This window comes from Eubalaena glacialis, chromosome X (assembly GCF_028564815.1).
Source record: "Eubalaena glacialis isolate mEubGla1 chromosome X, mEubGla1.1.hap2.+ XY, whole genome shotgun sequence".
Taxonomy (NCBI): domain Eukaryota; kingdom Metazoa; phylum Chordata; class Mammalia; order Artiodactyla; family Balaenidae; genus Eubalaena; species Eubalaena glacialis.
The window spans coordinates 98,891,888-98,915,114 of NC_083736.1; the positions used below are offsets into that span (position 1 = coordinate 98,891,888).

Here is a 23,227-nt window from a genome sequence, read left to right on the forward strand (position 1 = left end):
TACTGCCAAATTGTCCTCCTAAAGGGTTATACTTATTTATGCTCCCATCCAATGTGTATGAGAGTGTCTATTTTCCATATCCTTGGAAACATTTGATGTTATCAATCTTTATAATATTAACCTTCAGACAAGTTATACAAACATGACACCTAGTGCCCAGATCTTGGTTTCTAAATACCTTTTTTTTTTCCAATAAAGGGAACTAGGGCACCATGTAGAAATGGTTGATTCTATCACTGGGGTAGGGAATACACACAAGATGAGCCTGGAACATCTTGTAGTGCCAGAAAATAAGGAAGTAATCAAAAAATGGGGACATGTCAAAATGACATAGAAGCTCCCAATGGTCAAAGCTGGAACAATTTGAACAACAAAACAATGATAGTATTAGGTTATAAGTCATAGAATAAAATAAACATCCATTAGTCTATGCTGTTATAAGTAAATGTGTAAATAAATGGGAGAGAAGAGACATCTTCCTCAGAGAATTTCAATTAATACATACAGATAAAATGGAAGAAATAGAAAATCACCATTAGGTAAACACCACAGCAGTAATTGTCACCATAAGAACCACTAATGAATGCTAAATTTGGTGGGCAAAAGTATGATGAGAAACAGAATATTTGAATGGTCTCAATGTATCTTCCTACAAGATATTCATTAATTATAAAGAGGAAAATAGTAACTTCATAGTGAAGCATAGCAGACAGTACCTTAACCAAATGATCAAAGTTAACATCACCAGTATTAAGACATGTCAGCATCAGGTATCTCCTGATATGATGCACTAAAAAAGACACAACACCATTTCGGTGGTATTCTCACCAACAATGCATAACCTCAATCTAATCATGAGAAAATGTCAGACAAACCCCAACTAGGGACATTCTATAAAATAACTGACCAGTGAGAACTGTCACAATTAGGAACAGATTAAGGATACATGATAATAAAATGCAATGTGGAATCCTGGATCATAAAAGGACATTAGTGGGACAAACAAAAAATCAAATAAGGTCTGCACACTAGTTAATAGTACTGCATCAGTATTATTTTCTGGGACTTCCCTGGTGCTGCAGTGGTTAAGAATCCGTCTGCCAATGCAGGGGACACGGGTTCGAGCCCTGGTCCGGGAAGATGGCACATGCCGCAGAGCAACTAAGCCCATGTGCCACAACTACTGAGCCTGCGCGCTAGAGCCTGCGAGCCACAACTACTGAGCCCATGTGCCACAACTACTGAAGCCTGTGCACCCTAGAGCCCGTGAGCCACAACTACTGAGCCCGTGTGCTACAACTACTGAAGCCCGTGCGCTCTAGGGTCCACCTGCCACAACTACTGAAGCCCGCATGCCTACAGCCCGTGCCCTGCAACAAGAGAAGCTACCATAATGAGAAGCCTGTGCACTGCGACAAAGAGTAGCCCCTGCTTGCTGCAACCAGAGAAAGCCCTCGCGCAGCAATGAAGACCCAACACAGCCAAAAAAAAAAAAAGATTTTCATAGTTTTGATAACTGTACTATGGTTATGTAAGATGTTAACATTGGGGAAGCTAGGTGAAGGATATGTAGGAACTCTTTTACTATTTTTGTGACTTTTCTATAAATCTAAAAAGGTTTTTTAAAAAAGATGCAGCAAAAAAAAAGAGAGCTAATTGTCCTAATTTGTATTACTACTCTGAACATTTTTCTTAGTTTATCAGTCATTTATATTTCAGTTTCTCTATAAATTTTCTTTTCATTTACCCACTTTTTAGTTGGATTCTTGACTTCTGTATATTAAGAAAACTATATGCATTCTATGTTAAGGAAATTAGCTCCTGTGTGTGGCAAATTATTTTCCAGTTTGTCTTTTGATTTTTTTTAATGGTGGGTTAGTGTGTATATGTGTATATAGATTTTTTAAACTGATGATTTCTGCTGACCTGTGGACAGAAAATAAGGAATAGTAGCCAAGTGGCTTTAAGTCTTCAATAGTGATCAAAAGACCACAGAATAGGAACAATACTTTATGGAAATGACTTTGAGAAACTTTTTCTTTCTTCCATTATAAGTTACATTTATTTAAACGTTTACATACAGTAAAATTCGTCCTTTTTGGTGTACAATTCTAGGAGTTTTGACAAATGCATACACTCATGTAATTATAATCAAGATACAGATAATTTCCATTATTAAAACAAATTCCTATGCTACCTTTTTGTAATCAGTCTCTCATTTTTAACCTGTCACCCACTGATTTGTTCTGTTCCCATAGTTTCATCCTTTCCAGAATGTTATATAAATGAAATCTATCAGTAAGTAGGCTTTTGAGTTTGGCCTCTTTTACTTAGCAAAATGCATTTGAGATTCATCCAAGTTGTTGCATGTATCATAGTTCACAATAGTTTTTATTGCTGAGTAGTATTCCATTGTATGGATATATCACAGTTTATCTATGCACCAGTTGAGGGACATCCTCCATTTTTATTTTCGTCTATTGTTAATGGTCTGCAGGTCTAGTAAAGGGCAGAGGTGAGATTTTATACCCAACAGGAAGAAGTTTCTTCTGAAAAGTCCAGCTTAGAAGTATGCTCCTGGGTAACATGTGCAAGAGGTTATACCAGTATAACTTACTTCTTGTCCTTTAAACTATATTTAAAATTGGAGTTAATCCTAAGTGAGCAGTATATCAAAGGAATAGATGTTTGTCCTGAGTATAGTTAGATGATATCCTCAGAGCAGGCCTGACAAATATTCTGGAAGCCAAGTCACTGGCAGAATATTAAAATTTTCTTTATTTAAAAAAATACTGAAAAAAGTAAAAATCAGCCCAAATCACACTTTAAAAATTTTATAAAGCAAGTCCTCTTTCAGCCTATCCAATCCCACCTCTAAAAGGTTTACAGTTTGGTATGTGTATTTCCCAGCTTTTTCCTAAGTTTATTCAGAAATATCTATATATACATATACCATACATACACAAACGCTTTTGTTTATAAAAAAGTATTCTATATATATATATATATGTGTGTGTATATATATGTATATGTATATATATATATACACACACACATATATATATATATATATATAAAACTTAACTTATTATAAAATCCTGGACATCATACAGGTCAGAATGCATTAATAGATATATCCCATTATTTTAATGCCTGTATAGTATTCCACTAAATGGATGTGCCATAATTTATCCATTCTCATACTGACGGACATTTAGGTTATAACCAGTATTTGTATGTGTGTGTGACTTTATTAAAATATAATTCAGATAAGATAAAATTCACCCATTTAATAAGTGTACAATTCATGATTTGTAGTATATTCACAGAGTTGTACAATCATCACCACAATTTTAGAACATTTTCATCAAGTTCTAAAGAAACCCCCTACACTTCAGCTATTACCCGAAGCCCTAAGCAACCACTAATCTACTTTCTGTCTCTGTATATTTAGAATCATATAATATATAGTCTTTTGGAGTGGCTTCTTTCATTTAGCATGTTTTCAGGGTTCTTCCACGTTGTAGCATATATCAGAAGTGTTCCATCCTCTTCTACTTTTTGGAAGAGTTTGTGAAGAACTTGTATTAATTCTTCTTTAATGTTTGTGAGAATTAATCTAAGAATCCATTTGAGCCTATGCTTTTCTTTATGGGTATTTTAAAAAATTACTAATTAACCACTTTACTTATTACAGGTTATCTTCAGATTTTCTTTGTCCCCCCCCCCAACAACTGGTTTCAGTAGTTCGTGTATTTCTAGGAATTTTTCTATTTCAAATAAGTTACCTAATTTATTGGCATAAAATTGTTCATGGTGTTCCCTCATAATTTTTTATTTTAAATTTTTATAAGGTTGGTAGTAATGTTCCCGCCTTCATTTCTGATCCTAGTAATTTGAGTCTCCTTTATTTCCTGGTCAACCTACTGAAAGGTTTATCACTTTTGTAGGTCTTTATACAGAACCAACTTTTGGTTTCGTTGACTGTTTATTCTCTATGTCATTTATTTACCTAATCTCTTATTTCCTTCCTTCTGCTTTTTCTAGTTAGTTTTCTTCTCTTTTTCCAGTGTCTTAAGGTGTAAAGTGAGGTTATTGATATGTTATCTTTCTTCTTTTAAATTATAGGCATTTGTACTTATACATTTCTCTCTAAGCATTGCTTTAGGTGTATCCCAGAAGTTTTGGCATTTTGTGTGTTCATTTTCACTCATCTCAAATTAATCTTGTAATTCCTTCTTTAACACACTGGTCATTTAAAAGTGTGTCTAATTCATATTTGTGTTTCCCAATTTTCTGTTATTGATTTCTAACTTCATTCCATGTGGTCAGAGAACATACTTTGCATGGTTTTAATCCACTTTAATTTATTGAGGTTTGTTTTATGGTATGTGATATGGTCTATCCTGGAGATGTTTCATGTGCACTTGAGAAGAATGTGTATTCTGCTCTTGTTAGGTGAAGTGTTCCATAAGTCTCTTTAAGGTCTAGTCGATTTATAGCATTGTTCAAGTCTTCTATTCCCTTGTTCATCTTCTGTCTAGTTCTTATTGAAAATGGGGTACTTAATTCCCCAACTCTTATTGTATACTTTTATATTTCTCCATTCATTTCAGTTTTTGATTCATGTATTTTGGTACTCTGTTAGGTGCATGTGTGTTTATAATTGTTATATCTTTCTGATGGATTGACTTTTATCAATATAAGATGTCACTCTTTATCTATAGTGACATTTTTTGTTTTAAAGTCCATTTTAAATAGACTTTAGATAATAGTATAGCCACTCCAGCTTTCTTATAGTTGCCATTTGCCTGATGTTTCTCTCTATCCTTTAATCTTCAGTCTGTATCCTTGAATCTAAAGTGTGAATCCCATAAATAGCATAGAGGTAAGTCTTGTTTTTTTTTTCCAGTTTGATGATCTTTGCCTTTTGATTGGATTGTTTAATCTATTCATATTTATTATTAATATAGGTGGACTTATGGCTGCCATTTTACTGTTTCTTTTCTATATGTCTCAAGATTTTGTTTCTCCATTCCTCTTTTTGCTTTCTTTTGCATTGAACATTTTCTAATAAAACATTTAAATGTCTTTAATATTTTCACTATATATTTTTAGTTATTTCTTTAGTGGTTGCTCTAGGGTTTACCATATACATCTTAACTTAATTGGCTTCAGCTATATACTAACTAAATTCCAATGAGATATAAAAACCTTATTCCTATATAAATCTATTCCTTTTCTCACTTTCTGTGGTATTATTGTTATTATCACTATTATTTCTACATTACAAACCCAACAATATATCATTATAATTATTACTTAATATAATTTTATGTCTTTTAAAGAAGCTGAGAGAAGAAAGAGCAAGTATATATTTACAACTTTTTTATATTAACCTTCTTATTTCCCATTTCTTATTTTCTTCATTCGTTCCTGTGGATTTGAGTTACCATTTTAGAGTCATTTCTTTAATCCAATACAGCTTTGTTTCCACCCACTTCCTTTGTCTTGTTATTGGTAAATATATTACAGTTTTATATGTTATAGATCCAACAATGCAACTATATACATATTGTCTTATAAAATAGCTTTTTAAATCAATTAAGAAAGGAAAAATGTATTTTGACTGTCTTTTATTACATAATTACCTTTACCCATGATAATTTTTTAGATGTGTAGATTCAAATTACTGTCTGAGGTCACTTGCTTTCCACCTGAAGAACTTCCTTTAATATTTCCTGTAAGTCAGGTCTGACAGCAACATAGTCTCCCAGTTTTTGACTATGTGAGAATGTCTTTATTTCATCTTCATTTTTGAAAAACAGCTTTATTGAATATAGGATTCTATATTGACAGTTTTTTTCTTTCAGCACTTTGAATATGTTTTCCCACTGCCATCTCCATTGTTTCTGATGAGAAGTCATCTATTACTCTTATTGAGGTTCCCTTGTAAGTGGCTTCAGTTGCCTCATGTTGCTTTCAAAAGTTTCTCTTTGTCTTTGGGTTTTAGCATTCTTATTATGGTATGTTTGTTGATTTCTTCTTCTTTATCCTAATTGGGGTTCATTGAGATTCCTCAGATGTGTAGATAATGTTTCTCATCAAATTTGGGATGTTTACAGCCATTATTTATTGGAATAATTTTTCTGCTCCTTTCTTTCTCTGATATTCCCATTACAAGTATGTTGGAGTGCTTAATGGTTCTTTACCCCGTTAAATTTTCATTCTTTTTTCTTTCTGATCTTCAACCTGGATACAATTATCCCATTAAACATCACAACCCAATGAGGTAAGTAGTATTATTATCCTCATTTTTATAGATGAGAAAACTGAGGCTCAGATTAAGTGACTTGCCAAGGTCACAGAGTGGTAAGTATGGCTGTGAAGTTCAAACAGGTCTGACTCCAAAGTTTGTACTACTTCCTCTATATCATATCATCTTTCTATTCTCCAGCAACTACAAACAAACAACTGGGGGATTTGGGGTAGGCTGCCTCTCTTCTAGAGAGCTCTTTTCTTTCTACCCCTCTTTAGTATTCTTTGCTAGTATGTTCCTCTTCTAAAATTAATATATCTAATCCCTAACATGTAATAGACAATGATTCAATGTTTATTGCTTTGAATTCAATCATTACTCAATGGTAGCTAGCTTAAATGACTATGAGAACATTAATGTTTTGATCTAAATTCTTTCATTAGAAAAAATATAAACCTATTTGAAGACAGTGATAAGGGAAATGTCCATTAAATATGTCGACTAACTTATGAAAACTACCTACTGTTACTGCTGATAGGTCTCATTCAAGAGCATTTGCTGATGTTTAGGCCTGGAGTCTTGGTCATTTATTTACTAGGAAAATAAAATTAGGGACAAATGGGCTCTAGAGATAAATATTTGAACACTTAATTAGTTTTTTAGTTTTGTATATATAGGAGGCAGTGACAAATATTTAAGACCTCATATAAATTATAATGATTAAAAAAAAAACCCTTGGAAGTAATCCACTGTAATTTATCCTGAGAAAATGATACTCTTTATTCCTTACCCTCCATACTCATTATATTGTCTATTCTAGAGAGTGTTTGATTATAGAAAATGTTTTCTACCAATTCTTTCCAAAAGCTGAAAGGGATTTTAATTCAGTTTTCTCTCCCTCAGTTAGCTTCTCTTCTTCAATTCCAAATAAATTGCTATCTATATACAAATCCTAGATCCTAGATTCTGATGCAAGAAAGACCTCCTGGGACTCACAATCTTTATGTCTTCTAGCTGCCACTGATTTCTGTAGTATTATCTGTAGTAGATGATATTAGAGAAGCAGCCTGGAGATCTGACTGCTGCTTTTTGTTCTTTCCAAATTCTATCACCAATATTTTCCCACGTAGTTTATATCCATTTACTAGACGCAATGCTTGCCATGCTATTTCTGTATCTAAAAGAGAAAGAAAAAACATCAGTTTATATGTGGCTTAATCGATTTTATTCCAAGTCTAGTTTATGTTGTTTTGCCTTGGAGTTCAGTGTAGGCTATAAGGCCACGTAATTATTTGATTTTATTGTGTTTTCTACAATCTCAAATTTGTAATAACTCAGCAAGATTACACTAATGGTTAAGAATAACAACAATAAAATCTTAAAATGGATATTTGAGAGCTTTCTCCTAATTCAATGATACAGGTAAAGAAACAAGGATACAGACAGTGTGCTAAAGAGGGTTAAGCTGTAACTAATAATACACAAACCTCTATCTTAGGTAACAGATTATAGGTACTGTAAGAATGAAATCATTTTCAAAATGGGGAAGACAAATAAAAGAAGTTATCATGGTATTGAGGACATTTTGCTACTTTTTCCTTTTGATCAGAGAGTAGTTGTAGGAGCCCTCATTAGGATAAGTAAGTTTAAGAATGCTTGCAGGCATATGGAAGCTTGAGGTGTAAGAGTATATAGCATATAGCAGGAGGATTTGATTTATGGGTCTCAGAGCCTGGATGTGGGAAATTAGGAAGGAATGGAATTACTGCCTAGAGTCTGTGAAATCGTAAGTGGACAAGCAATGTTTTTAGATTGAACCAATTTATGTCTCATACATGTATGCACTACAAATTTTCAAATGCATGTATAATTACTAAAACAGCTATTTATTTAGAAGTACTTAGTGTATAGAGCCTTTTTATTACATATCTTTTCAATTAATGGATCATATTAGGTGGGGGTGCATGAAGTAATTTTATAAGTTTAAAAAGGGTTCTCACACTTGAAAAGACTAAAAATCACTAGTGTTGAGGATCCACAAACCTTCAATGAGATAGGAAAGATGGTACAATGCTGTATGAAAAGAATGCAGGGGAGTTTGGCACTGCTCATGTGTAAAAGCACTTCCCTTTAAATAGATTACTAGGCTGTATATAAATGATGATACTTTAGGGATAATAAAAGGCACAGCTCCTACCTAGCCTCCACCAAAAAAAGAAAGTCTGGTCTGTCATAGAAACTGAAATTCCTATACAGGTATAACTTGTTTAACTGCACTTTGCTTTATTATGCTTTGCAGATATTGCAGTTTTTTCCCTCAAATTTAAGGTTTCTAGCAACCCTGCACTGTCAGAGGATGGCTAGCATTTTTTACCAAGAAAGTATTTTTAAATTAAGGTATGTACATTGTTTTTTTAGACAAAATGCTACTGCACACTTAATAGACTACAGTATAGTACAAACATAACTTTTACATGTGCTAGGAAACCAAAAAATTCATGTGACTTGCTTCATTGGGATATTCACTTTATTGCAGTGGTCTGGAACTGAATCCGTAATATCTCTGAGATATGCCTGTATTATTCCTCCCTTTGGTTTAGGATACTGAAATCATGTATTAAGATGCAAACAATAGTTAAAAGAATATATCACCTACTAGCTAATTATGAATTACTAATGAATTAGCATAATATAGCATAATAGCATAATATCTTGCAGTCTCTTAGTCCTAATAGGGCATAATGCAAGTACGAGTGTTCTGATCAGAATACCAATATATTAATAATTAACATAATTATAACTTGGACTAGAAATACTATTTTCAGCAAAGGGAAAGTAAATTTTGATGGCGTGAGTAGGAACCGCCAAGACTGAGGAACAGTCAGGACAAAGGTGTAAAGTGGTCGTGCACTGTCAAAGGAGGAGAGGAAGCACAGAAGGGAAAGTAGAGAAAAATTAAAAACATGTTTTCCTTAGTTCTCTTCCCTTCCTCCCATGTGCTTGTCCAAGCACATGCTTCTCATGTGCTGTAGAGAAATCAAAGCGCTATATCTAAACGAGAGAGGGGATAAGTAGTCACTAATGAACTTATGCTACAACTGAGTAATTATCCAGATGAAGCTACTTACTGGGAAAAGTGATAAAAGCCTGCCCCCTCATTCGTCCAGTCATCATTCGGAATTGAATTGGAGGTCCTTTCTTCTCCTGGAACCGAGCGAATAATGAGACAAGATCTCCTTCGGTCACCCGAGGGCTAAGGTTCTTCAGGTATAACACCTAATATAAACCAAGAATCACCAGAAATATCACATTAGGGAGGTAAGGCAACTATTTAATTGTGGTAGGAATTAGTTAGTTTCAGATAAAGATGGTGGATTGAACACATGCATCTAATTTCAATCCCTCCAGAAAACTCTCCAAAAACTATAGAGACTTTTTTTTTTTTAATATAAACTGACAAGGTAAGGAAGAACAAGGAAAGGAGGCAATAGCAACAATATTCTGGAAGCTGGAAAATAACTGAACGAGTTTACTCAAGAAAGCTGAATCTTAAACCAGCAGTGGGGAAAGCCAGGAACTAACCCAATCTACACCTAAGAATCCTCAAACAGTTTAGGAACTGATATATTCAGGTGTCTCTGGAAATGGATGTAAAGAGCTGGGGTTAAGATAAGGTGGGTAGGTTGAAAACTCTTTAAAAATAGGTTAGAGCTTTAAACACCTCCCCTATAATATGCTACTGGGTAAAGACCACTCCCAATCTTGGTGAATACTGGAGGTTCATTCTTTGAACACAGGGAGTGCTAGATACAGTTGAGGATGTGAATACTATTCTTAAAAACTAGGAGATTAAGAGACATAATGCATTCTGAATGATGAGGATATCCCAAACACTTCCTCCCATTTGGCTCCCACAGTGCTGGTGGTACCCTCCTATGCAAGAGTTTTGAAGCCTTCTCTGGGGAATCTGATTACCCCAAGAGGAAAGATCTAAAAATGCTGATTTGGGATGGGGAATTTCTCCAAGAAATGGACGAGCCAGATGACTTTAAGTGAAGCTCAAAGTCAATAAGAATCACTCATTTGCTCAGAGCTTCCAATCTGTTTTTGGCCCCTACTCATAAATATGAGCACAGATTATCAGGCATCTGAGAAAAGCCTCTAATGTGAAAGAGAACAGAACAAACAAAGAAATGAAAGCAAATGGGAGAAAACAGAAACTATGCAAGGACAAAAAAAAAAAACTTCAAAAAGCCATCACTAATACCCTCAGAGAAATAAGAGAAAATATTCCATCTATTACGAATGGGATGCTATAAAAAAAAAGAAATATTCAAGAAAACAAAAAAGAGCTCTTAAGTGTGATTGAACTTAGTTCTTATCGGCTTAAAATAGATTGTCATAAGATGTTTTGAGTAAGTTCCATTGTAATTATGAAGAAAATACCTATAGAGGATACACAAAAGAAAATGAGAAAGGAAAAAAGCACTTCACTACCAAAAATTCATTGAAATACAAAGGAGGACCTCAAGAAAGAAAAAGAGCAACAAAAGAGCTACAATACAGAAAACAACTAATAAATGGCAATAGTAAGTCCTCCCTATCAATAATTACTTTACCTATAAATGGATTAAACTCCCTAATCAAAGACGTAGAGTGGCTGAACAAATAAAAACCAAGATCTGACTATGTGCTGTCTGCAAGAAACTCACTTTAGATTTAAGGCCATACATAGGCTGAAAATGAAAGGATAAAAAAATAAATTCCATGCAAATTGTAACCAAAAAAGAGCAGGGTTGGCCATGCTTATATAAGATAAACTAGACTTTAAGTCAAAAACTTTCAAAGGAAACAAAAAAGGATATTATATAATGATAAAAAGGTCAATTCACCAGGAAGATATAACTATTATAAATATATATACACCCAACATCAGAGCACCTAAATATATGAAGCAAACATTGAGAAAACTGAAGGAAGAAACAGAAAGCAATACAATATTACTAGGAGATTTCAATACCTCACTTTCAATAGCAGAAGAAAAACTAGAAAATTCACAAATTAGTGGAAACTAAACAACATACTCTAGAACAACTAATGGGTCAAAGAAGAAATCAAAAGGGAAATTAGAAAATACCTTGAGACAAATGAATATGAAACCACAATATACCAAAATTTATTGGATGCAGCAAGATCAATACTAAGAGGGAATTTTATAGCATTAAATGCCTAAATTAAAAGAGGAGAAAGCTCTCAAACAACTTAACTCTATACTTCAAGGAACTAGAAAAAAAAGAACAAACTAAGCTCAAAGTTATCAGAGGGAAATAATAAAGATTAGAACAGAAATAAATGAAACAGAGATTAGAAAAATCATAGAAAAAAATCAGCCAAACTAAGAGCTGTTTTTTAAAAAGATCAACAAAATTGACTACCTTTAGTTAGGCTAAGGAAAAAGAGAAGACTCAAATAAAATTAGCCGTGAAAGAGGAGTCATTACAACGGATGCCACAGAAATAAAAAAGGATTATGAGAGACTACTCTGATAATTATATGCCAACAAATTGGATAACCTAGAAAAAAGGATAAATTCCTAGAAACATAAAACCTACCAAGACAAAATCATGAAGAAATAGAAAATCTGAATAGATATATAACTAGCAATAAAATTGAATCAGTAATCAACAAAGAAAAGCCCAGGACCAGATGGCTTCACAGGTGAATTCTACCTAACATTTAAAGAAGAATTAATACCAATCCTCCTCAAACACTTCCAAAAAACTGAAGAAGAGAGAACACTCCCAAACTAATTTTATGAGGCCAGCATTACCCTGACCAAAAGCAGAAAAAGACATTACAAGAAAAGAAAACTACAGGCCAATATCCCACAGATGCAAAAATCCTTAACAGAAAACTAGTAAACTGAATTAAAAAGCACATTTAAAGGATCATACATCATGACCAAATGGGATTTATCCCTGTGATGCAAGGATGGTTCAACATATGAAAATCAGTCAATAAGATATAACACATTAACAGAATGAAGGATAAAAATCACAAATCATCTCAAAAGACATCAATGGACAAATATTCCAGACAGAAAATCAATAAGGCAACAAAATGACACAACAGAACAGACAGACTTAATTGATATTTTCAGGACATTACATCCAAACAAAAACAAAAAACACCAAATCAAACAAAACAACAACAACCAGAATACACATTCTTTTCAAGTGCACACTGGAACATTCTCTAGGACAGACCACATACTAGGACACAAAACAAGCCTCAACAAATTTAAGAGGCCAGGGATTATTTCAAGCATCTTTTATGACCACAACAGCATGAAACTAGAAATCAACCACAGAAAGAGAAACGAGAAAAAAAATGATTACATGGAGATGAAACAACATGCTACTAAAAAAGCAATAGGTCAAAAACAATGAAATCGAAGAGGAAATTAAAAAATACCTTGAGACAAATGACAATGAAAACACAACCATACAAAATCTATGGAATGCAGCAAAAGCAGTCCAAAGAGGGAACTTCATAGTGATAAAGGCCTTCCTCAAAAACAAGAAAAATTTCAAATAAACAACCTAACCTACCACCTAAAAGAATTAGAAAAAGAAGAACAAACAAAACCTAAAGTCAGCAGAAGGAAAGAAATAATAAAGATCAGGGAGGAAATAAATAAAATAGATATCAAAAAACAATAGAAAAAATCAATAAGCCAAGAGCCGTTTTTTCAAAAATGTAAACAAAATTGACAAACCTCTGGTCAGGCTCAACGAGAAAAGAGAGAGAACCCAAATAATTGAGGAGAAATCACAACTGATACTGCAGAAATACAAAAAAACCATAAGAGAATACTATAAACAATTATATGCCAACAGATTGGACAACCTGGAAGAAACGGACAAGTTTCTAGAAACATACAGTCCACCAAAACTGAATCAAAAATAAATAGATAATTTGAACAGACCAATCACTAGAAGTGAAATAGAATCTGTAATTTAAAAAAACTCCCTGCAAACAAAAGTCCAGGACTGGATGTCTTCACTGGGGAATTCTACCAAACATACAAAGAAGAACTTATATCAATCCTTCTCAAACTCTTCCAAAAGACTGAAGAGTAGGGAACACTACCAAAGTCATTCTATGAAGCCACCATCATCCTGATACCAAATCCAGACAAAGACACTACCATAAAAGAAAATTACAGGCCACTATCTTTGATGAACATAGATGCAAAAATTTCTCAACAAAATATTAGCAAACCAAATCCAACAACACATAAAAAGGATCATACACCATGATCAAGTTGGATTCATCTCAGGGTCACAAGGATGGTTCAACAAATGCAAATCAATCAATGTGATACACCACATCAACAAAAGAAAAGACAAAAAATACACGATCATCTCAACAGATGCAGAAAAAGCATTTGATAAAATTCAACATCCATTCATGATAAAAACTCTTATCAAAGTGGGTATAGAGCGAACATATCTCAACATAAGAGAAGCTATTTATGACAAACCCACAGTCAACATAATACTTAACAGTGAAAAGGGAAAAGCCTTCCTACTAAAATCTGGAACAAGACAATGATGCCCACTTTCACCACTTCTATTCAACATAGGACTGGAAGTCCTAGCCACAGAAATCAGATAGTAAAAAGAAATAAAAGGTATCCAAATTGGAAGGGAAGAGGTAAAATTCTCATTATATGCAGATGACATTATACTATATATAGAAAACCCTAAATACTCCATACAAAAACTACTAGAACTGATAAGCAAATTCAGCAAGGTAGCAGGATACAAGATTGACATACAGAAATCTGTTGAATTTCTTTACACTAACAATTAAATATCAGAAAGGGAAAGTTTAAAAAAAATCCCTTTAAAAATTACATCATCAACATCACTAATCATTAGAGAAATGCAAATCAAAACTACAATGACATATCACCTCACACCAGTCAGAATGGCCATCATCAAAAAATCTACAAACAATAAATGCTGGAGAGGGTGTGGAGAAAAGGGAACCCTCTTGCACTGTTGGTGGGAATGTACATTGATACAGCCACTAGGGAGAACAGTATGGAGGTTCCTTAAAAAACTAAAAACAGAACTGCTGTATGACCCAGCAATCCCACTACTGAGCATATACCCTGAGAAAACCACAATTCAAAAAGAGACATGTACCACAATGTTCATTGCAGCACTATTTACAATAGCCAGGACATGGAAGCAACCTAAGTGTCCATCAACAGATGAATGGATAAAGAAGATGTGACACATATATACAATGGAATATTAGCCATAAAAAGAAACGAAATTGAGCTATTTGTAGTGAGGTGGATGGACCTAGAGTCTGTCATACAGAGTGAAGTAAGTCAGAAAGAGAAAAACAAATACCATATGCTAACACATACATATGGAATCTAAAAAAAAAAAAGGTTCTGATGAATCTAGGGCCAGGACAGGAATAAAGACGCAGACGTAGAGAATGGACTTGAGGACACGGGGAGGGGGAAGGGTAAGCTGGGATGAAGTGAGAGAGTGGCACTGACATATATACACTACCAAATTTAAAATAGATAGCTAGTCAGAAGCAGCTGCATAGCACAGGGAGATCAGCTCAGTGCTTTGTCACCACCTAGAGGGGTGGGATAGGGAGGGTGGGAGGGAGATGCAAGAGGGAGGGGATATGGGGATATATGTATACATATAGCTGATTCACTCTGTTATACAGCAGAAACTAACACAACATTGTAAAGCAATTATACTCCAATAAAGATGTTTTAAAGGAAAAAATAAAAAAAGACGAGTCAGCAGTTTCTTCTGATGGATCTCATAAAGGGGACACAGTATCCTTAACAACATCCTGACAATGGTCATGACCATGAGACATAGAAAGTTAGTAGAATTACATGTAAATTAGTTAATAAACAGTTCCTTTCTAAAAAAAAAAAAAAAAAAGAATAAAGCTATGGATAAACAACAAGGTCCTACTGTACAGCAAATATCCTATCCCACTATATTTGATATCCTATGATAAATCATAATGGAAAAGAGTATGAAAAAGAATGTATATATATATATATATATATATATATATATGAGTCACTTTGCTGTACAGCAGTATTTAACACAACATTGTAACTCAACTTTACTTCAATAAAAAATAAATTAAAAAAAATAAAAATAAATAAAAATTGCATCAAAAAATCAAATACTTAGGAATAAACCTGACCAAGGAGGTGAAAGACTTATATGCTGAGAACTATAAAATACTGATAAAGGAAACAGAAGATGATTTCAAGAAATGGAAAGATATACCACGCTCTTGGATTGGAAGAATTAATATTGTTAAAATGGCCATACTACCCCAAGCAATCTACAGATTTAATGTGATCCCTATCAAATTACCCATGTCATTTTCCACAGACTAGAACAAATAATTCTAAAATTTATAAGGAACCATAAAAGACCCAGAATTGACAAAGCAATCCTGAGGAAAAAGAACAAAGCAGGAGGCATAACCCTCCCAGACTTCAGACAATTACAAAGCTACAGTAATCAAAACTGCATGGTACTGGCACAAAAACAGACATATAGATCAATGTAACAGAACAGAGAGCCCAGAAATAAACCCACACATCTACAGTCAATTAATCTTTGACAAAGGAGGCAAGAATATACCATGGAGAAAAGACAGTCTCTTCAGCAAGTGGTGTTGGGAAAGCTGGACAGCTGCATGTAAATCAATAAAGTTAGAACACTGCCTCATGCCATACACAAAAATAAACTCAAAATGGCTTAAAGACTTACATGTAAGACAGGATACCATAAAACACCTAAAAGAGAACACAGGCAAAACATTCTCTGACATAAATCGTACCAATGTTTTCTTAGGTCAGTCTCCCAAGACAATAGAAATAAAAGCAAAAATAAACAAATGGGACCTAATCAAACTTATCAGCTTTCACACAGCAAAGGAAACCATGAACAAAACTAAAAGACAACCTACGTACTGGGAGAAAATATTTGCAAATGATGCGACTGACAAGGGCTTACTTTTCAAAATATACAAACAGCTCAAAAAACTCAGTAACAAAAAAACAAACAACCTAATCAAAAATAGGCAGAAGACCTAAATAGACATTTCACCAAAGAAGACATACAGATGGCCAATAAGCACATGAAAAGATGCTCAACATTGCTAATTATTGGAGAAATGCAAATCAAAACTAAAATGATATATCACTTCACACCAGTCGGGATGGCCATCATCAAAAAGTCTACAAATAATAAATGCTGGAGAGGGTGTGGAGAAAAGGAAACCCTCTTACTCTGTTGGTGGGAATGTAAATTGGTGTAACCACTATGGAGAACAGTATGGAGGTTCCTTAAAAAACTAAAAATAGAGTTGCCATATGATCCAGCAATCCCATTCCAGGGCATATATCTGGAGAAAACTCTAATTCAAAAAGATACATGCACCTCAGTGTTCATAGCAGCACTATTTACAATAGCCAAGAAATGGAAGCAACCTAAATATCCGTCAACAGATTAATGGAAAAAGAAGACGTAGTATATATATACAATGGAATACTACCTAGCCACAAAATAGAATGAAATAATGCCATTTGCTGCAACATGGATGGACCTAGAGGTTGTCATACTAAGTGAAGAAAGTCAGACAAAGACAAATATCATATATCACTTATATGTGGAATCTAAAATATGATAAAAATGAACTTATTTATAGAACAGAAATAGACTCACAGACATAGAAAACAAACTTATGGTTACCAAAGAGGAAAGGCAGGGAGGAGGGATAAACTAGAAGTTTGGGATTAGCAGATAGAAACTACTATATATAATAGAGATAAACAACAAGATCCTACTGTATAGCACAGGGAACTATATTCAATATCTTGTAATAAACTATAATGGAAAATAATCTGAAAAATTATATACAGTAAGTCCCCTACATATGAACGAGTTCCGTTCCAAGAGTGTGTTCTAAGTCCAATTTGTTCATAAGTCCAACAAAGTTAGCCTAGGTACCCAACTGACACAATCGGCTATTTAGTACTGTACTGTAATAGGTTTACAATACTTTTCACACAAATAATACATCAAAAACAAAAAAATAAAACATTTTATACCTTACAGTACAGTACCTTGAAAAGTACAGTAGTACAGTACAACAGCTGGCATACAGCAGCTGGCATCAAGTGAACAGGCAAGAAGAGTTACTGACTGGAGGAAGGAGAGGAAGTGGGAGGTGGTAGAGCTGAAGGATCATCAGCAATAGGCGATGCAGGGCAAGCTGCAATTTCACTCACGCCTGACGTTGATGACACAGGTTCTGGTTCCTTGCTGGATTCAATTCTATCTACCCTCTTAAAAAATGATCTAGTGATGTCTGGGTAGTAGCTCTTTTTTTCTCATCATAGATGACACGGTAGCACTGGATTGCATTCTGAACGGCTGCTGCAACCTTTGTGTACCTTTCTACGTTCGGGTACTGTGCCTCAAAAACTAACAGTGCCTCTTTAAATAAAGAAAATCCCCTTGCCATTTCCTGCATCGTGAATCTCTTCGGTTCTTCAGTTACTTCTTCCTCTTGTCTCTCTTCGTCCTTTCTCTGGGCCTCCAATTCCATCAGGTCTTCATTAGTAAGCTCCTCGTGCTGCACAGCAAGGAGTTCAATGAAGTCGTCCTCTTGCAGATCTAGCTCCAGCTGCTCGTTGAGGGTCACTACATTGCTGAAGACCTCTTTGGACTCCTCATCCACTTTCTCAAATCCACGAAAATCGTGAACAAACTGTGGGCCAAGGTTCTTCCAAACCCCATTCATGGTGACGGCCATAACCTCACGCCAAGCAAAGTCAATGTTTTTTATGGCCTTGTAGATGTCATAGTCCTTCCAAAATTGTCGCCAAGTTGTTCCTGATTCATCACTCACCTTTACTGCCTGACGAAAAGTGTGATGTAAATAATATTTCTTGTAGGTTGCTATAACTCTCTGGTTCATAGGTTGGATGAGCGATGTAGTATTCAGTGGCATATGCACTACTGTACTTTGATGTTGGGATGAAAGTCGTCCATGAACGGGGGTTGGCTTGGAGCACTGTTGAGCAGCAAAAGAATGTTGAATGGGACATCCTCCTCCAAGCAATATTTCTCTACCTCCGGGATAAATTGGTGGAAAAACCAGTCCTGGAAAATGGCCTGTGTAACCCAGGCTTTGGGGTTACTCTTCCACACAATAGGAAGAGAGCCCTTGGCTATGTTTTAAGGGCTCTTGGGTTCTCTGAATGATAAACTAAGAGAGGCTTCAGCTTCATACGCTGGAAGCACTGCCACCAAACAACAGAGATAGCCTATCCTTTGCTGCTTTATAGCTTGGCATCAACTTTTCCTCCTTACTGATGTAACTTCGGTCTGGCATCCTCTTCCAGTACAGTCCTGTCTCATCCACATTAAAAATCTGCTCGGGTAAATACATACATTCATCGATAATTTCTCGAAACATTTCAGGAAATTCCCGGGCAGCTACTGTTACCTGCACTCACTGCCTCGCCACTTACTTTTACATTGTGAAGGTTGGCTCTAGCCTTGAACCGATGAAACCAGCCATGGCTGGCATTAAAAGATGTCCCCTCGGATTCTTCGCCATGTTTCTTCTTCAAGTCTTCATAAAGGCTTTTAGCTTTCTCTTAAATCAGCATTAAGCTGAGTGGGACTCGACGCGGATGCTGATCCTGCATCCACACACTGAGAAGTTTCTCCATCTCCTCCATCACTTTTCCACGCTTCTTTGATATTATTGTTGACGTCATTGGCACAGCAGAATTCACATGTTACATGATCTTGTCCTTGTTCTCTAAAATCATGCTGATGGTTGAAAGATTCATGTTATAAGAACGAGTGACACCTACCATTGTTTTGCCTCACTCCACTCTCTCAGTTATTTTCACTTTTGTTTCCATCGTTATCACTTGGCGCTTCTTAGCAGTACCAGCTACATCACCACTGCTTTTATGCTTGCTTCCGGACATCCTGGGCTTAAAATAAAGATACTGTACTACTGTACTCTATACACTACTGTAAAGTACACAAAAGCACAATCACTTGTAGAGGATGCATGCATGTGACAATGTACACCAGACATGTGAACTAACTTACGTGATTGGACATGTGAACGCACGTTCGCGTCTCTGAAAGTTCACAACTTGAAGGTTTGTATGTAGGGGACTAACTGTATATGTGTGTGTGTGTGTGTGTGTGTGTGTGTGTGTGTGTATAAAAAACTGAATCACTTTGCTGTACACCAGAAACTAACACAACACTGTAAATTATACTTCAGTAAAAAAAAAAAAATAGAAACATTAAAAAAAAAAGAAATTGAAAAAGACACAAATAAATGGTAAGACATCCCATATTCATGGATCAGAAATATTAATATTGTCGAAATGTACATACTACTCATAGTGCTCTACAGATTCAATGCAATTGTTATCAAAATCCCAGTGACAGGGACTTCTCTGGTGGCGCAGTGGCTAAGAATCCGCCTGCCAATGCGAGGGACATGGGTTCGATCACTGGTCTGGGAAGATCCCACATGTCGCGGAGCGACAAGCCTGTGCGCCACAACTACTGAGCCTGCACTCTAGAGCCCTTGCACCACAACTACTGAAGCCCGAGCACCTAGAGCCCATGCTCTGCAACAAGAGAAGCCACCGCAATGAGAAGCCTGCACACCGCAACAAAGAGTAGCCCCTGCTCGCCACGACTAGAGAAAGCCCGTGTGCAGCAAAGAAGACCCAACACAGCCAAAAAAAAAAAATCCCAATTACAAATTTTATGGAAATTAAAAAAGTCCTAAAATTCATATGGAACCACAAGAGACCCCAAATCAACAAAGCAATCTTGAGGAAGAAGAACAAAGTAGGATGTGTCACATATCCTGATTTCAAACTACAGTAATCAAAACAGTAAGGTACTAGCATAAAAATAAACAGACATACTGACCAATGGAATAGAATAGAGGGCCTAGAAATAAACCACACATTTATCGTAAACTGATCTTAGACAAGGAGGGCAAGAATACACAATGGGGAAAAGATAGTCTTTTTAATAAATGGTGTTTGGAAAACTGGATATCCAGTACAAAAGAATGAAATTAGATGCTTCTCTTACACCCTATACAAAACCCAACTCAAAAGGAAGTAAAGACTTAAAAATAAGACATGAAACTCTAAAACTCCTAGAAGAAAACATAGAAAAATGTTGACCCTGGCCTTGGCAATAATTTCTTAGATATGCTGTGAAAAGCACAAGCAACAAAAGCAAAAACAGACAAGTGTCATTACATCAATTCAAACCAATATGCACAGCAACGGAAACAATCAGCAAAGTTAAAAAGCTGCCTACAGAATGGGAGAAAGTATTTTCAAATCATATATCTAATAAAGGGTTAATATCTAAAATATATAAGGGATTCCTGAAACTCAAAAGCGAAAAAAAAAAAAAAAGATGTGTTGGTAAGGATGTGGAAAAATTTTAACCCTTGTACACTGTTGGTGGAAATGTAAATTTGTACAACCACAATGGAAAACAGTTGGAAGATCATTAAAAAATTAAAAATAGAACCCACATAATCCAGCAATCCCACTTCTGGCTATATATCTAAAAGAACTGGAATCAGAATCTGGAAGAAATATCTGCATTCCCATGTTCACTGCACCATTGTTCACAATAGCAAAGACATGGAAACAACCTAAATGTCTATTGACAGATGAATGGACAAAGAAAATGTGGTGTATAAATACAACAAGGTATTATCCAGCCTTAAAAGCGAATAAAATCTTGTCATTTGCTGCAACGTAGGTGAACTTGGAAGACATGCTAAATGAAATAAACCAGAAACAGAAGAACAAATACTACATGATCCCACATATATCAGGAATCTAAAATAGTCAAACTCATAGAAGCAGAGAATAGAATCGTGCTTACCAGGGGCTAGGAGGAGGGGTAACTGAGGAGGTGTTCATCAAAGGGTATATAGTTTCACTTATGCAAGATGAGTAAGTCCTATAGATCTATTGTACAGCAGAGTATATATAGTTAACAATACTGTACTGGATACTTAAAAATTTGTTAAAAGGATAGATCTTACGTTAAATATTCTTATCAAAAGAAAAAAATGGAGGGAGGAAATTCCTGGAGGTGATGGTTAAGTTTAGGGCATTGTACTGGTGATGGTTTCATTGCGTATATTTATCTTCAAACCCACCAAGATGCATACATTAAATATGTACAGCTTTTTTTGTATGTCAAACATACTTCAATTGAAGAAAAACTTAACCAAGGAAGTGAAGGACTTGTACATTGAAAACCACAAAACGTTGCTCAAAGAAATTAAAGACAACACAAATAAACTCAAAGATGTCACATGTTCATGGACTAGAAGTCAATATTATTAAAATGTCCACACTATCCAAAGTGGTCTACAGATTTAATGCAATCCATATCAAAATCCCAATGTTATTTTTTGTAGAAATAGAAAAACAATCCTAAAATTCATAAGGAACCAGAAGAGACCCCCCAAATAGCCAGAGCAATCTTGAGAAGAACAAACTGGGGAGGCCTCACACTTCTTAATTTCAAAATATATTACAAATCTAGAATAATCAAAACAGTATGATACTGGCATAAAGACAGACATGTAGACTAATGGAACAGAATAGAGAGCCCAGAAATAATCCCACACATATACAGTCAACTGATTAATAAGGGAGGCAAGAATACACAATGGGGAAAGGATAGTCCCTTCAACCAATGGCGTTGGAGAAAGTTGATATCCACATGCAAAAGTATAAAATTGGCCTCTTATTTATATCATACACGAAAATCAACTCAAAGTGGATTCAAGATTTAAACATAAGACCTGAAACTCTAAAACTTCTAGAAGACAATATAGGGGAAAAACCTCATGACACTGGCCTTGGCAATGATTTCTTAGATATTACAGCAGAAACGCAGGCAACAAAAGCAAAAATAAAGTGGGACTACATCACTAAAACACTTCTGCACAGCAAAGGAAACAATCAGTAAAGTGAAAAGGCAACCTACGGAATGGGAAAAATATTTGGAAACCATATATCTGATTAGAGGTTAATATCTAAAATATATAAGGAACTACCACAACTCCATAGCAAAAGACAACTTGAAAAAAATGGGCAAAAGACCTAAATAGGCATTTCTTCAAAGAACACATACAGGAAATAAGTGTTGATGAGAATGTGGATAAATTGGAACCCTTGTGCACTTTTGGTATGAATGGAAAATGGTGCAGCTCCTACAGAGAACAGTATGGAGGTTCCTCAAAAAATTAAAAATAGAACTACCATATGATCCAAGAATCCCAGTTCTGGTTACTTATCCAAATAATTAAAATCAGAATCTTGAAGAGATATCAGAACTCACATGTTTACTGCAGCACTATTCACAACAGCCAAGAGATGGAAGCAACCTAAATGTCCACCACAGATGAATGAATTAAAAAGTGTGGTATATACATAGAGTGGAATATGATTTAGCTAGAAAAAAGGAAGGAAATCTTGTCATATGCTACAACATGGATGAACTTCGAGGGCACTATGCTAAGTGAAATAAGCCAGTCACAGAAGAACAAATACTGCAAAATTTCACTTATATATGGTATCTACAGTAGTCAAAGTCATTGAAGCAGAAAGCAGAATGGTAGTTTCCAGGGCCTGGGAGGATGAGGAAATAGGGAGTTGCTGTTCAGTGGGTATAAAGTTCAGTCATGCAAGATGAAAAGTTCTAGAGATCTGCTGTACAACCCTGTGCCTACAGTTTACAACACTGTAATGTACACTTGAAACTTTGTTAAAAGTAGATCTCAGGTTATGTG

At 35.1% G+C, this 23,227-nt stretch overlaps 1 protein-coding gene across 2 annotated transcripts in view; it reads right to left on the reverse strand.

The window, feature by feature from the left end:
• Positions 1-6,720: 6,720 nt before the first annotated feature.
• The window catches only part of RBM41 (RNA binding motif protein 41), a 60,231-nt gene continuing 43,724 nt past the window's right edge, over positions 6,721-23,227 (reverse strand). For both annotated transcript variants that reach the window (XM_061178080.1, XM_061178079.1), the window contains 2 exons: positions 9,388-9,535; positions 6,721-7,436 (listed from right to left, as the gene is read on the reverse strand). In XM_061178080.1, coding sequence (XP_061034063.1) covers positions 7,270-7,436; positions 9,388-9,535 — 315 coding nt within the window. In that variant the 3' untranslated portion in view covers positions 6,721-7,269. The remainder of the gene's footprint in view (positions 7,437-9,387; positions 9,536-23,227) is intronic.